Below are 16,687 nucleotides of genomic sequence, written 5' to 3' on the forward strand. Positions count from 1 at the left end.
TTTTGGCTTCCAGTCTTAAAATTCTGCTATTTAAGCAACACTGCTCCCAAAATCCATAAAAAAAATATTGCAGACCAATCACACATGCAGACCTTCTCCTGTACTACCTGGGTTTTCATCTTCCCCTGTTTGGAGTAAATGATTATAAAAGTCCAAATGCTGAGATTGTTATTGAATACCACAACACTCTGTGTTTAATTCTATGACTGCTACAACACTCTGGCATTGCCATTCTTTCCATTAAAAAAAAAGTAAAATTTGGTATAAAGAAATCTTTAATCTCTTTTGCCACAATTCCACAGTTGGGTACTGACAACACTTTTTTCATAACTTTTTTTTCACTTATTGAGTTTCAAGGATATCCTAACAGGAGGGATCTTGCTTGGAGAATTGCATATGGCTGTCTGCCAATCAATACCATCAATTGAAGGTACTTTAACATCAGAAATCCAATCTGTGACATCTGTTACTGATTGGAAACAGTAGAACATGCATTCTACAACTGCCCTCTTGCCCTGCATATTTGGAACAGATTATGTAATGTGTTGGGCATTCCATTACTTACAACAGAACGGGTTATTTTTTTGCAGTTCCCACCACCTGTCAGCAATGTGGGAAGAGAATTTTGATTTTTATAATTAATGAATTAAAATATCATTTATGGAAGGTTAGAAACAAACATGGATTTGAAAACCAGCAATATGACATTGTGGAGATTTTATTGTTCATTCAGATGATTTTTGTATATTTAGAAAGAAGCATTCTAGGAGATGTCAAATTTTTGACTAGATGGTGTAGACCACTCACATTATGCAATATTCACCTGGGTGAGATAAAATTCTGTCTATCCTTGTTATGAGAGGTTTTTTAAATAGTTCCATCCTCATAATTCAGTGTAGTTTTATAGTCAATTGCAGGGATGACTGGAGAGGAATCTCAGGCAGAGAAGGCCAACTCAAGGCAGTTAAGTCAGATAAGTCCACCTGGGTATCGTTCGTCTTTTGGTTCATCTGTATGAAATTCGTGAAAAAGGAAAACTGATAGCCTTTGTCTATATGATAGAGAAAAGGCCTCAGCTCTTTTATATCATCTCTCATACTATCTATCTGTCTTTCTTTCTCCTAATACTATCAGGCTCTCTTGCCCTTATACTAACTACTCTAGGCTTATGATGAGTATCCCTTTTTTACCTCAATAAAGGTTGAAACCAGTCTTAGTAGTGGCCCTTCCCATAATGCACAGACATCATACATGTCTGTAAGGATATGTGCATTGCATTATGGGATACTAAGGCAATTGATGTGAAGTCATTTGCATCTATATACGAGTTGCCATGTCATGAAGTTACTTCATGTGCAAACTTTGTTTGCTTACACTTGGATAAAGGATGAAACCAAGAATATAATTTCTTGGCATCTTTAATTTATAATATAATCAAGTGGAAAAACTTTCAATATTAGTATTTACAAGTTCCTAATATCTTCATTTTTAATATGATTTTGCCATTCATGTTTCTGTTTACTTCCTTTATTTTTCTTCAGGACTCTCATATCTGTGATCTCTAGTTGTTGATCAGATCTTTTACTTCTAACCCAACTCTCATATCTATAAGTTAAAATTGACTTCAATACTATCTTACTATCTTGCATACTGCTAATTTAGTGTTTTTGACCAAAATGTCTCTTTTATTCCATAGAAATTTGACTCCCCCCCCCCACACACACACCATACCAGCTTTGTTTATTGTTTTCTAATTTCATGTTTAAATTTGTCATCTTCTAAAAATTGTGCCTAAATAATTTAGTTCTTAGGTTCTCCATTCAGGATGAAGGTACTGTTTTCAATGTTCCTGCCTATTTTCTTAGTCTTTTTTATTGCTGATTTTCATGCCTGATTAGTTACAACATTCAATATAGTTTTTGGGAATCATGACTTGTACTGGATTGATTTAGGAGTATAACATCATTTGCATAAAAATAAAGCTAAGATTAACGTTATTTATTAATTTATTTTTACGTCAGGTTTAATGCTGCTTTACTCATAATGTCTTCTATATTGATGATAACAATGAAGATAGTGTGCACCCTTGATTTTACATCAGTTTACTTTCCTGTATCTATTTCAATTTTATCTTCTTACAACTCAAATATAGATTGTATTTCTCTGTATACTGTTTCATTTACCACATATGTTGTAGTATTTTTGAAAAGCTCTTCTCTTGGTATCTTTTTCGTATGCCTTTTTTAGACCTACAAAACTCAAATTTACATTCTTATTATATTCCCACGTTTTCTCAGCTGTTTGTATTAAAGTGAAAATCTGATCATTATAATTTCTTTTTAGTCTGAATCTAGCTTGTTCTTCTTTTTCCAGTTTCTCTTCCACAATTTTCCTTAGCCACTTCTCAAGTATGCTTACATGAATCTTATCTGTAATATTTATTAGAGAAATTCTTCTGTAATTGTAACATTCAATTTGATTTTCAGTTTTATTATAGATGGTACTATGAGAGCTCTTCTCCAGTCATCTGAAATTCGATCTCCTGATCCTGCCTTTTGAATTATGCTGGTCAGCCTCCATTAACTGGTATATCTTTTGTATTTGAGCATTTCTGGTGGAATATCATCTACTACTACTACTACTGTTGGATCCTGCTTCTTAATTTATACTTTGGATCCAACATGTTAGTCACTATATTGTTCTTTTTAACAAAATTATAAGTTGCTAGTTGATTTCTAATTCAATATAGAGAAAATTTATATTTATAGATTGTGCCACTCTGTGTCTGAATTAGTTCAAGAATTGAAGAAAAACCAACTCGCAACTATCCTCTTTTATATGATGTTATTATATATACTGGCCGAGTATATTTAATTTACTTAATTTTCCCGCTTTGGTTCGAATATTTTTATGAATGGTGCAGTAAAAGAGATTCAGGCAAAATACAATTTTAGATAAACAAAAACAAAAATTTAATTTTAAAATCATAAAGTTTACACTTAACTTCAAATCAGTAATTAAGATATCACAATCACTTCAGCTTCTCCGATAAGTACAATCAAACTCTGACAAGATAAATCTGTTATCTTTATATCACAGTCTTTTCATAGTTCCTTAAGTTCCAAATACAATAAATTGCAGTAACACTACTTTACAAGCAAACACTTTTAAATTTTCACTTCAGTTAATCTTCGCGATAGTTACTGTTAACATCAGGGAATTCTAAGATGAAACGCACACACTTCTCTGAACAGAAATATTAAAGTTGGAATAATCTTACCGTTAATCTTCTTCCTTCATCAACATACACACAAACACTTTTTATAACTGTAAACACTTTTAACAATAAACAGCACTCATTAAAATAAATCTTCTAGCATTAACTGAATTAATTTACGGGCACAATACATATGATCAGATGTTCTTGTATGAAGCACTACTGATTACTCTTGAATTAGGGCAATACACAATAATTCTTTAACTTGGGGTTTTACATGTACAGATGTTCATTCCTCCGGCATTCAAATAATTCTTTAGGCACTATAATTCTAAACACCGCTATCATAAACACAACCCTGTTGCCTCTATTTGTTCTCTAGTTACTTCTTACTATGCTTCACTTTGAACTTTGAACTTAATTGGTTGATGGACTGAGTCCTTGACTCTTTATCCCTTCATCTGGATTTTAGATTGTGGGTGATGAGATTATTGTGGGTAATTTACCCGCTCATTGTGAGCATTGAGGCTGTATCAGCTTTCTCTTGCGATGGAGGATTTCGGTTTTTTATGTTTGAAACGATCTGAGGGCTTGTAGTCCGCTGCCTGTCGAACTAGCTGATTTGGGTGATTATCCGTGATTGTGAAGAATTTCTCTGCAATGCTTGTCATGTATGTCTTAATATCTGGAAGATTGGCTTCTTGATGTAACTGGATGTTTCTGATGAACCATGGGGCATTAAATGCCATTCTTAGGCATTTATTCTGTATTATCTGAAGTCTGTTGATGTTGCTTTTAGTCATGTGACCCCAGGTTGGAGAGGCATAAGTTAGTTGCGGTCTGATTACCGATTTGAAAAGGAGGATTTTGTTGCTTATGCTTAGGAAGCTGTTCCTGTTCAAAAGTGGATATAGCTGTGCTATAGTCTGACTTGCCTTAGTTGCAACACTATCCATATGTGACTTGAAGTTTAGACGTCTATCAAGATGAATTCCCAGATATTTGGTAGAATTGCGCCAAGGGATGATTTTACCAAACATTTGTATGCTTGTATTTGGTTCTGCTTTACGTCTGGTGAAAAGTGCAGAGCTTTTGTTTGGATTAATTGCGATACGCCACTTGGTGTACCAATCCTCCAATTCATTGACTGCTCTCTGTAGCTTTATTGTGACCAGGTGTGGACGGAGGGATCTGGCTATAATGATCATATCGTCGGCGATAGCTGACGATATGATCATTATAGCCAGATAGCTGATAGTGGTGATAGCTGGAGACAGTTTGGGGAGATCTGCCACGTATATGGAGAAAAGTAGGGGAGATAGTAGAGAGCCTTGAGGTACTCCGGCCGTGATTCTCCTCTCTGTGGATCTGATACCGTTGAGTTTTATTTTAAATTTTCTGTTGTGTAGATATGATTTGATAAGTAGCACTAGTGGCAATGGAATACCAACTTCGTGTAGTTTAAAAATTAGTCCATGATGCCATACTCCATCAAATGCCTGAGTGATGTCTAGAAAAACTGCACCAGTGTGTTGGTGCCATTCATACCCTTGGGTTATATGTTCAATAACTCTGTAAATTTGTAGCATTGTGGAGTGATATTTCCTAAAGCCGAATTGTTCATCTTGAATTATATGGTTGATATCTGTTGCCTCTTGAACCCGTGTGAGAATAGCACGTTCGGCTATCTTACCTATGCATGAAAGAAGGCTGATTGGTCTGTAATTTTCAGGAAACTGTGTATTTTTCCCAGGTTTGGGAATTAGGAAAACGTCAGCAATTTTCCGTCGTTGTGGGAAATAATTTAGCCGGAGGATGGCATTAATGATGGCTACTAGATGCATAACCCCTTTGCGAGGAAGTAACTTGAGTACCTTGTTTGTTATTCCATCTGGACCCGGAGCCTTTTTGTTATTTAGTTTTCTTAAAATCTCATATACTTCTGTTGGTGACACGGATTTGTTATTGGATTGAAATGAGGCGTTTTGAGTTATTTTACGCACTTGGGTGCGAATTTTACTTATGAAATTTATATCTGTATTGATATAATTGGGGCTGCATTGTTTTTCTAAACTGTCAGCAAATGCTTCAGCTTTTTCCTCGTCGTTGTAGACAACATTAGATTCACCTTGGATTGGAGGAAATGTAAAACGCTTTGAACGGAGTGATTTCATCATTTTCCATATTGATTGATCCTCTGTGTTTAATTGGAGAATTTTGTTATTCCAGAGTTGGTTACGGTGGTCCTTTAGGGCATATCGAACCTGACTTGTTGCTCTATTGACTGCTTGTTTATCCGCTGAGTCCATTGTTCTCTGATATTGTCTTCTTAATCTGTTTTTCTCTTGGATAAGACGTTTTATATCCTGTGGAAGTTTATTTGATGGTGTACATTTGATTATATTTGTTACCTGTGTTATAGCTGTCAGCAGTTGTTTTTCAAGAGTCTTCACTGCTTTTTCTACATCTTCAGCAGATGTTATATGCGGTATTGGACCAAGGTTTTCCTGGAAGGCTGAGGGAAGTTGTTTCCAATTTATAAATGTGGTGGTGTTTTCTGTTATATATTGTATGGTGCCTAGTTGTAATATGATGGGGTTATGATCAGAACTTAAGTCGTTGATTGCTTGTATCTGATAGCTGTGCGCTATGTTTTTTAATATAGCTATATCTAGTACATCAGGACGACCGGTAGCTCCATAATGTGTGGGTTCAGTGGGTCCTATTGCTGTTATATTTCTTGAAGTGGTGTAAGAGTTGAGTATTCTTCCATTAATATTTGAGTTTCTGCTGTTCCAGACTGAGTGTTTGGCATTAAGATCTCCGGCTATAATCACTGCTCTGCCTGTATTTAGTATCACCTCTAAGTCAGATTCAAGGAGTTTTTTATTTGGGGGGGTTGTAGGCTGCATATATCGTAATGCTGCTTGTGTTTTCCATATGTATTTCTATTCCTGTAGTTTCCATGTGTTCTGTTTGGGGTTCTGCTATTGAATTATGTTTTATGTTTCTTTTCACAAAGATGGCAGTGCCTCCACCTCTAGCAAAGCATCTGTCTGTACGGTAAGTGCTATAACCATTGATTTTGTCACTTGGACGAAGATGTGTTTCATTTATGAGGATGATGTCTGCTTGAGTTTCTGCTGCAAACTCCTGCAGCTCCTGTAATTTGATAGATAAACCATTTGCATTCCATGAAACAATTTGTAATGATTTCGGTTTTCTTTTAGACTTATCCATTAAGAATTTCCATAAAGAGTGATTGTGTATGCCTTAAGATGATATCTTTGGCTTCTTGAGTTGGGTTGGTTTGGAGTTCAGCAAGCATTTCACCTAAGTGGCTTGTTATGTTCAGTAGGATAGGTTTGTTGGTTTGCTGTGACTGCTTTGGTTTTGGGTCTTTTTGGAAGGTTGATCTTGTAACTTCAGCATACGATCTTCCATCCGTTGTGGAGACTATGGTTTGATCTGAAGATGCTTGTTCTTGAAGAGGTTTACTGGTTTTGAGTTGTAATTTTTGGTTTTGGGGAAATGCTATACAGCCCTTATAGTTTGCATGGTGTGGTCCTCCGCAGTTTGCACACTTTGCTGGAAGTGTACGAGGTTTATGGCATTCATTTGATGCATGTTTGCCACCACATTTCACGCAACGAAATTCAGCCTTGCAGCATCGTTGGGCATGCCAAATCTTCTGGCATCTATGGCACCTATGGCACTGGGTTGTAGTTGATTTATGTTTCAATGCTTCAACTTTTATGACTAGATCACAGATGGTTTGGAGATTGTATATATGTTTTTGATCTTTACTTATTTCCACTAGAATTAGGGGATAGGGTGTTTTATCAGCTCTCCGCATTCGGCTGACTTTAATTGGGCTAAATCCCTTAAGTTGGAGGTCTGCAGTGAAGTCTTCTATTTGTAATGTTTCAGTTACTCCCCTTAACACTACTTTTAAATTTTTTTTCACTGTTGAGTGCAAAAGTTTGGTATGGCAAATTGTTGTTGTCTAGAAGTTTGGTCATTTTTCTGTAATCTGATAATGTTTTAGGTTGTATGCGAATCCCTTCTTCTGTGTTTGTGGCTTTAATGAAGGTGATATCTGAAGATTTCAGTGTGGATGCAACGGACGTCCAGTGCTCCGTGGCCCTTAGGACGACTGGGGGTACCCTTTCTTTAATTACATTATCTGGTTCTATCTCCACTGTTTTGGGTGTATCTGCAGTAGAGGAGATTTTCCTTTTCTTTTTGACTGTTTGAAATTCTGTGTTGGTTTCCAAAAACTGCGGAGTATTATCCAGAGATGCAGCATTCTCTATATTCGTGGAGTGACTTGATTCTGGTTCAGTCAACATACTTCCTTCATTAAAATCATCCATCCTATCTTCTGTGACTGCTGTAGGGGGGAATGTATCTAACAGCTTTACTTTCCCTGGCCAGTTGTCGCTCAATAGTTTTCCTAATCTTAGGAATTCTCTGTAAACTTCTTCGAATATGCTCTCATTGAGAGGTTTTGTCATGACTGATAGAAGGCAACAACTCTATTAGAATAAAGTTTGAGAAATGGGTCCTAGAGCCCAATGTAAATATCCCATAGATCAAATCGATCTACCAGCATAGGTAGCAAATGTTTCACAAAATGAAGAACACTTACCTCTATATATAAATATCCCGTAGATCAAATCGATCTACCAGCATCAGTAGCAAATATGTTGCAAAATAAATTTTTCTTCAGAAAATCATAACAACTATTTAAATCACTGATCACATATATAAACACTTGGCAACCGCCATTACGCACCAGCCGAACTTGATCAATCACTATGCTTCACGTTTCAGTTTCTCGCTTTTTATATCGGTTTTTTCCGCCTAAATTCTTCTCATGATTTCTTTAACTAATTCCTTTTTAGTAAACCTTCAGCTTTCTCCCCACGTTCTGTTCCAAAAACGTGCTCGTTCACTTACGTTTCCATGACAACCAAAACAAAATATAATAAAATTGAGGTATTGCATAACGTTAAACATTCACAAACAGGAATAAATAAAGAATATTTATATTTCAATTAATGCGCAGTTAAATAAATTATCAAATAGAAGTTCTTATAATATTAACACAGTAATAACTAAAATAGCTTAATAATATTTAATACAGTCTTTTCATTATTAATACATATATCTTTGATTAAATAATTAGATATTAGACAAAATTAAAGTAGTTATATGAATATTAAAAATGTAAAATAAGTTGTTTACATTAAATAATATTTACAAGTCTAGCCTTTGTGATGGAAGATCATGTTGGATTCTGAACCAAATAATAATTACTCTAATCTCTACATAATCAGAATCCAACACTACCTTTCCACATTCAGGTTTTTGATGGGCTTTTCTATCTGAACATATTCATATGTACTTCTGAGTGCATTTCTACCACTGTTGTGTGACTACTTGTTTTATTTGATAATCGTTCAGATTGTTCCAAACATCTTCACTATACTGTTATATTTGATCATTTCTTGTCAAATTTCAACTACTCCAGTTTCCATTCCCCCACATCAGATTTTTGTTGGCTGTTGTACCTCGATTACTTATTGATATGTACTTAAGATTGCATTCCTCTTGAATGTTTTCTATCACTGTTCTGTCACCGCTTGTTTCATTTAACAATTGTTCAAAGTAATTTTCTCCAAATAGCTAGGTTATCTTCATTTTCATGTTGCCTTTATTATCTCTGATTCCTCTTGCAGTACTTATTTCCTGTGTTTCTAAGTTTAGAGCAATATTCGACTTTCTTGATATTTATATTCTGTATTCCTAATGTTTCCATGACATTGGTTTATCTAATTTTACATACTGCTTTGCTTTCTTACATTTCTCTGTCTGCTCTCTGAGCACATGCCTAGTTGCTAGAAACTTTTGATATGCTTTCTTCTTTTCCTTGACTGCCTCTGCTCTGACTTTCTGCATTGGAATTCAGATTTTTTCTTTCCTTGAAAGAAAACTTCAGTGGCAAACTGATGAAAACTTCTTTTCATCAGTCTGCCATTGGATCCCCGATGTTTGATTCTTTTCTCATACTCCATTTTTTTCCTCAAATAATATTCAGATATTTGAGTCTATAGCTTAATGTTTTAAAGCTGCTCCACTGTGATTCTTTTTAAAACTTTTGTGCATAATTTCTTTTCAGTATTTTTATTCTCCCGAAATTTAAATGATCAATACCTATTTCCTACCCACTACCTAATGTTAATATCAGCAGATACTGATATTATTATTATTATTGTTCCGGGCAACTCCAAGGAGTCGACAGACTCATCGAGGGAGGCCCTAACATCATGTCAAGAACAACTGTTCGACATTCATACAGCATCTATCATACCTTGCCTTGAACTCATTCACAGTCGTAGCACCCACACTCATTCACTACTCTCCAAGTAAAAAACCTAGCTCTAACACCCTTGTCAACCATGCTCTTGCCCAGCTTCCATTCATGGCCCCTAGTCCTCCCACCACCAGTCATATTTTCAAAAATATCTTCTGGATCAATCTTATAGAAACCCTTCAGTAATTTGAATGTCTCAATCATATCACCCCTCCTTTGCCTATCGACCAATTTCTGCAACCCACAAATCTTCAACCTATTTTCATAAGGTTCATTCCACAGACCTGCTATCATTTTGGTCACTCGTCTCTGGATCCTCTCCACTTCCTCCCCATCATGAAGAAAAATTATAATATTAACATTAGCTTTATTCTTTTCTTCAAATTTTCCAACACATGACTAGAGGAACTTTTTCCAAGCCTTTCTTTGACTTGTTCCCAAATTAGTCTGGCACTGGCAGGTGGGTTTTTCCCTCCCAGATACTTTGTTTCTTCATCCCATAAATTCAAGGAAATCTACCATATAACCCATACAATTTCAGACAATAGATATAATGTTAGGATTAGGGACAATGCGATGGCTGTACTGGTCAGCTATTTCTTCACTGGATACTGTTTATAATTAGTGAGTCTTGGACAATCTATCTTTGATTGGTTTGGCTACTGGTGGAGATTGAACTTCACCCTCAGTCTCCATAAGTTAGATAGTGCTAAAATAGCCTTGCCTACTCCCAGTAGGAAATAAAAGGCATTAGTGTATTTCTGTGTGTCTGGTATTCATTTTGTACTCTGCTGTTTAGATCTGCATGAACTAATAAGGTCTTACTTTTTCTTTATATCGGCTGCCTTTTCTAATGCCTCAATTCTTCCACTTAAGAGTACCTTTTGTGAGACTATAGACAAATAAATTTCATTGTCCTATTTCTCATTTTGATGTTTGCCTATATCACTCTACTTGAAACTTCCTGCTATGCAAGAAGTTTCATTGTTTAATGTTGTACACTCGTTATGCTTTCCTTTCCCTGATCACCATAGCCTGAATATCAAATCTTGTAGTTGTAGGAGAATTTCACCTGTTTTTATCTTCTTTGTTTTGGTACCACCAGTTCTGTTGACTTGGCATTTCTGTAATTCTTTTGCCATTTCTGTTTCCTTTCCATTTGACTTCTTATGTCAGTATCTATCTTGAGTTCTCTTGTAGAGTTTGAGTATTGGAATGCTCCAGTTAAACAAGGGCCTTGTTTAACTATAGCCATTATAACATTTCATCTTGTTATGCTACCATTGTATTTTGGTTTAAGAGAAAACAGAGGTCAATCGATATGGCCAACTAAATCCCAAATTTTTCAGCTTGTCCATGTGAACACACAAGGATATGCTGGAAATTAGAAGAGGATTGGACATTAAGTCAGAAGTTCTCCCATCATATTTCTTAAAAGCATGTGGAGGTTTCTTCCTAGTTACCTAGTTTTGTCTAGATTAGTTATCTAGATTTGGTGTGACTCTAGTAAGGGTCCAGAGATGTAAGGATCCTTACTAGTTCTCACAACACAGTTCAAATCTGATAGCCCAATTCACATATACATGTCTATTTGGTTGCTTGTTGCTGGTGCTCTTCATCATTGCAGCAATATGCTATATGTAATCTTTGCAACACAGTGTTTTGAAAATACTGTATATTGTGCATTACTGCAGTATTAGAGAATTTCCAATCTCTGGACCATCATCTCAGCATCCCTAATCTCGTCCAATATGTTCCAGTATCTTGGAACACTCCTTCTAGTGGAACTGTTCCTGGAGCACAGAGTGGCAACCTCTTGCACCTCTGCACTCTGAAGTGCAACACCTTGAACTTATTAAAACTGCAGTTGACTCCTCTGTCCAATCTACAAGTCTGTTTATACTGTCTAGAAGGGATGTGACACCTACATTACTAATTCTTCCCAACTTCGCATCATCAGCAGACAATATTCCCTGTCAATCCACAGGTAGATAATAAACATAAGAAACCATATAATATTGTAATTACTGTTTTGCATGTAATCAATGTGAAAAATAGAAGCCATAACCCCCCTCCCCTAAGATATTACTTCTAAATTCTTGTGACCTTTGAAAAAGCTTATTTAGAATTGGAGGATTTTATGCTTGTACATATAGTATTTAACTTGTTTTATAACTTTATTATTATTATTTTTTTCTATTTTTAATAGCACAAAATGTGTTATACGTGTTGTGGATTTTATGGCCCTAACTTTGGTCAACCTCTGTGTGGCACTTGTCATGCATTCTTATTTCCTGATGATATTAACCATCCTGATGAGCCTCCTTTACTATTTCAAGAAGTAAGTAAACTAATTTAACTTTAAACTGAGTACACTTTATTTCATGCTTTTTTAAAGTATCCTTAAATTTTCATTCAGTATAGCTCTGTAAATTAAGTCATCATCAAATTCCTGCCATGTACCCTCAAGGGGTGTACAGGATATGATAGTACTACATGAAAAAAATTACATCATTATTAATTTCCTATCTACAATTTTCCTCCAAATCAGTCTGTTACTTGTCAAGACTCCAACCTTATCAGATCTTATATTTCTATCGTCTAAGGCACTTTGTACCATATCAATCCACCTATATCTTGGTCTTCCTCTGGGTCGTTTTGCTGCCAACCTGGCAGAGAACACTTGTTTTGCTAATCTTTCCTCGCCCATTCTGTTTAAGTGACCGTTAGCTCTGCTAACGCATTCTTGGATGCTGACAATGTCAAGTTCTTTCCTAATATTTTTGTTTTTAATATATTGCCATTGATGCCATCTGTGGTCTCTAGTCTTTGGTCAAGTGTTTTACTTTTGACCCAGCTCTCAGATCCATAAGTTAAAAGTGGTTTGAACACTCTCTTGTATACAGCTAATTCAGTGTTCAGACTAATTTCTCTCTTATTCATTATGAATTTATTCAATTGACTGCCTACCATACCAGCTTTGTTGATTCTGTTGTCTATTTCCATATTTAATTTAGCGTAGCTGAAATGTTTTACTTGTTCCACAGGTTTCCCGTACACAACACAGTTGACATTTTCAACAATTCCACCTATTTTCATACCGTATCTATTACATCAGTTATTCAATTTAGTCAGGGAATCTTGCAAACTTGTAGCGGATTTATTTAGAAGTATAATATCGTCCGCATAAAGCAAAGAGCTGACATTAGCAGCTCTCCAATTCTGATATCATGTTTAATACCACTTTCCTTCATAATGTGATCCATATAGATAATGAATAAAAGAGGGGATAATGTACATCCTTGTCATGCTTCAATTCTAACTGCTGACTTACAACTCAAATAAAGACTAAGTATTGCTTGATATAATGCCCCATTGACACCATATAACTGTAGAGTATTGAATAGCTTCTCTCTTGGCACCTTGTCATATGCCTTTTCCAGATCAACAAAACTTAAATACAGATGTTTGTTATATTACCATGCTTTCTCAACTATTTGTCGTAAAGTGAAGATCTGATCCAGACGGCTTCTATTTGGCCTGAATCCAGCTTGTTCTTCACCAAGCATTTCTTCCACAATTCTTCTCAATCATTTCTCAAGTATACTTGCATAGATCTTGCCAGGAACACTCAGTAGGGAAATACCTCTGTAATTCTCACATTGTTTTATTTCTCTTTTTATATATGGGTACTATGAGAGCTCTACTCCAATCATCGGGAATTTGCCCCTCTGTCCAGGATTTTGAACTATGCAGTGCAGCAACTGTAACTTTTATACCACCATACTTCAGCATTTCTGGTCGAATATCATCTACTCCTCCTGTCTTTCCACATTTCAAGCCTTTGATGGCTTTTTCTACTTCAAGTATGGATATGTATTCCGACTGTATGCCTGTTGAGTGTTTTTTACAACTGTGCAATCACTGCTTGTTTCATTTAGCAATTTCTCAAAGTAATTACTCCATACTTCAAGGATATCTTTTTCTCCTGTTTTCATGTCACCTTTATCATCCCTAACTCCTTTTACAGCACTCTTTCCTCCATTTCTAAGCTTCTTCAACACCCTCCAGAATATCTTACCACCTTCTTGATGTTTATTTTCTATGTTCTTGCCAAAGTCCTCCCATGACTTTTGTTTCTATTTTACACAGTGTTTCACTTTCTGACATTTGTCTCTGTATTCTCTAAGAGCAAAAGCTGACTTATTTGCCAGGAACTTTTGATATGCTTTCTTCTTTTCCTTCACTGTCTTTAACTTCCTGGTCCACCATGGAATTCTGATTTTTCTATCCTTGCAGACAACCTCACCACATGCCTTTCTGGCTGAATCAATCAGGGGTTTTCTTCAAGGTTTGCCACTGAATCTCCAAGATTTGGTTCCTGTTCTCAAACTCTTTCATTTTTTCTTCAATAATCATCTACAGTTCACATCTGAGAGCTGCTTAACTTTTATTCGCTTTAAAACTTTCTTACATGTTATTCTTTTCAATATGAAATTCAATTTTATCCTGCTCAAGACTAAATAGTGATGTGATCGCTTCCAATTTCAAATCCTCCGTACACTGGTGTCCTGCACCAGGGAGAAAACATCACTATCAACAATAACATAGTCAATGAGACTTTTCCTATTCCTTGCCTGTTCTCTCCATGTTAATTTGTGCACATTTTTATGTTGGAACATGGTGTTAGTAATAAACAGTCCATGTCCTGAGTAGAAATCCAACAGGCATTTGCCATTATTATTAATAATAATAAGATTGGGTCTTATTTTATATAAATCATGTTCTAAATTAGAAACAAATTTATTCCATGGTTCTCAATGTCTGTTTCTGATTCTCTTTTAGCTATGGCTCTTATTCTTTTATATTCTATTTCATCTTCTAATCTTTTACTGCTTAACCATTTATGATATGCTTCTTTTTCATTTTGATTATTTCTTTGATTGTATTGTCTCATATCTTCACTTTTTTCTTTTCATTGAATTTTTTGGTTTTTTCTAAACTTGCATTTGCTGCTGTATTTAGTATCGTTTTTATGTTAAGCCATTCTATTTCTTCATTTTATTTTATCTAAATATTGGCTATTTCTTTGATCATATAGCCATTACATATTTGCATCATTTAATAATCTAGTTTTATAAAAAATGTTTTAAATTTTCTTTCTGTTCTTGTTATTTGTAGCAATTCAGGTGGTAATCTTAATTATATTTTAACAAGGAAGTGGTCACTACTTATTTCATATCCTCTGTGGACTCTAACATCTAAAGAAAATTTTGATGTCTTTTCATTTAAGATAAAATAATCTAATATTGATTTCCATCCTCTTGCTGCCCAAGTATATTTATGTATGTCTTTATGTTTATAGAAAGAGTTCATTATTTTAAGGTTATTATAAACTACAAAGTCGATAAATTTTTACCGTTTCTGTTAACAGTACATTCTCCATATATTCCTATATTATTATTAATTTCCGTGTTTCCAATTCTTGCATTTAAGTCCCCTGATAATATTACATAATATTCTATGTTTTTAATTATTTTATTATATATATTTTGTAATTGATCATAAAATTCAATATTATCATCTTCTCTTCCTTCTTCTAGGACATATAAACCAATTATTGTTAAATAACCTCTTCTTTCTATTTTTTAATAAAAATATATCTTCTATCTATTTTTATTCTAGCTTCTATTATTTGTTCATTCCATAATTTAAAAATTTTAACTGTTTTGAAAGGGTATTATGAATCCAAATCATAACACTTGCTTGTGCTGTTTGGTCTCTGTCGACTCCACTATATATTACATTAAAATTTTCGGTTCTCACGGTTCCTTTTAATTTTTTTTTTTTTTTTGTTTCAGTGATTACTGCCATTTGAAAATTTCTTTCATTTAATGTTTAATCTAATTCTATTTTTTTATATGCTATTCCTCTAACATTCCAGTTTGCTATATGTATTACATTTTGTTGTTTCCATTTTTGTTTTACCTTTTCAATTCCAGGGTCATTTTCCAAAGATTCATTTCAAATACCTTTCTCTATTAACTTAGAAGTAAATTAATGTTCTCCATGTCAAGTCACTAGCCTAGCAATGGCTAGTCCAGTGGTAGGGCTGCCATCTTAAGGCTTCTGAACTTTCCTTCTAACAAATTTAGACCTGTAGGAGGAATATGGTATATTGAAAGGGAAAGAGTAGATTTTGGAGAGGACATAAATATAGGCCAGAAATGGAAAGATCCTATAGCCCTCGAGTACTCTAATAACATAAGGATCATAAAATAAAAAGAGTTAGCTGATAAGGCCTTATAGGAAAGATTAAAGTGATTAAAGTGCCACATCCCTTACAATCAATTCTTAAAAATGTTACCTCTTGGCTTCCTGAATTAACATAAAAAATAAAAATAAAAAAAACGCCTCGAGCCATTTTGTTCCTCTCTTCCTCCTCACCAAGTAAATGGATTACCCAAAATTCACAAATCCGATAACCCTCTTCATCCCACAGTGGATACTACTGACTACCTGACCTTTAAACTAACCAGACAACTAGCTAATTCCTTAACCCCTCCCCCACTCCCTCCTAACTGGTCATACTTCATATGACATAAAAAATGCTACAACTTCAAATCTTTGATCCTGAATTAAATTTTATGGAGGAGTGATATTATGGTTAGTTTTGAGATCAACTTCTTAATTCCCCAATATCTCCCTTTCTGACACCTTAATCTCTTCAGTTTCTCTTCTTTCACTAACCAGTCTGGGTAGTGACCCTTCCATTAATGCATAGCAACATGCACATCTGAAAACCATGCTTGGCATTATGGGATATTAAGGCAATTGATGTGAAATCAACAGCCTCTGTATACAAGTAGCCTAGTCATGAAGATACTTCATGTGCAAATTTTGTTTGCTTACACTTGGATAATGGATTAAACAATAATGTAATTTCTTGTCAAGTACAATGTCCATGCTAGATAGTTTACTTGAAAGAATATCAGACAGACTACAGTGATGGAAGTTCTCATCCTAGTCTTCTGACTAAGATGAGTTCTTCATATAGCCACATGAAAGAGTACCTTAGGGAGGATTAAAGT

At 34.9% G+C, this 16,687-nt stretch overlaps 1 protein-coding gene across 3 annotated transcripts in view; it reads left to right on the forward strand.

The window, feature by feature from the left end:
* LOC150103228 (uncharacterized) overlaps nucleotides 1-16,687 on the forward strand; it is a 196,078-nt gene that overhangs the window by 19,792 nt on the left and 159,599 nt on the right. For all 3 annotated transcript variants that reach the window (XM_090397353.1, XM_090397355.1, XM_090397354.1), the window contains one exon: nucleotides 11,806-11,937. In XM_090397353.1, coding sequence (XP_090253479.1) covers nucleotides 11,806-11,937 — 132 coding nt within the window. The remainder of the gene's footprint in view (nucleotides 1-11,805; nucleotides 11,938-16,687) is intronic.

Source organism: Typopeltis vanoorti, chromosome 9 (genome assembly GCF_054136105.1).
Source record: "Typopeltis vanoorti isolate ZY-2024b chromosome 9, IOZ_Tvanoo_1.0, whole genome shotgun sequence".
Taxonomy (NCBI): Eukaryota; Metazoa; Arthropoda; class Arachnida; order Uropygi; family Thelyphonidae; genus Typopeltis; species Typopeltis vanoorti.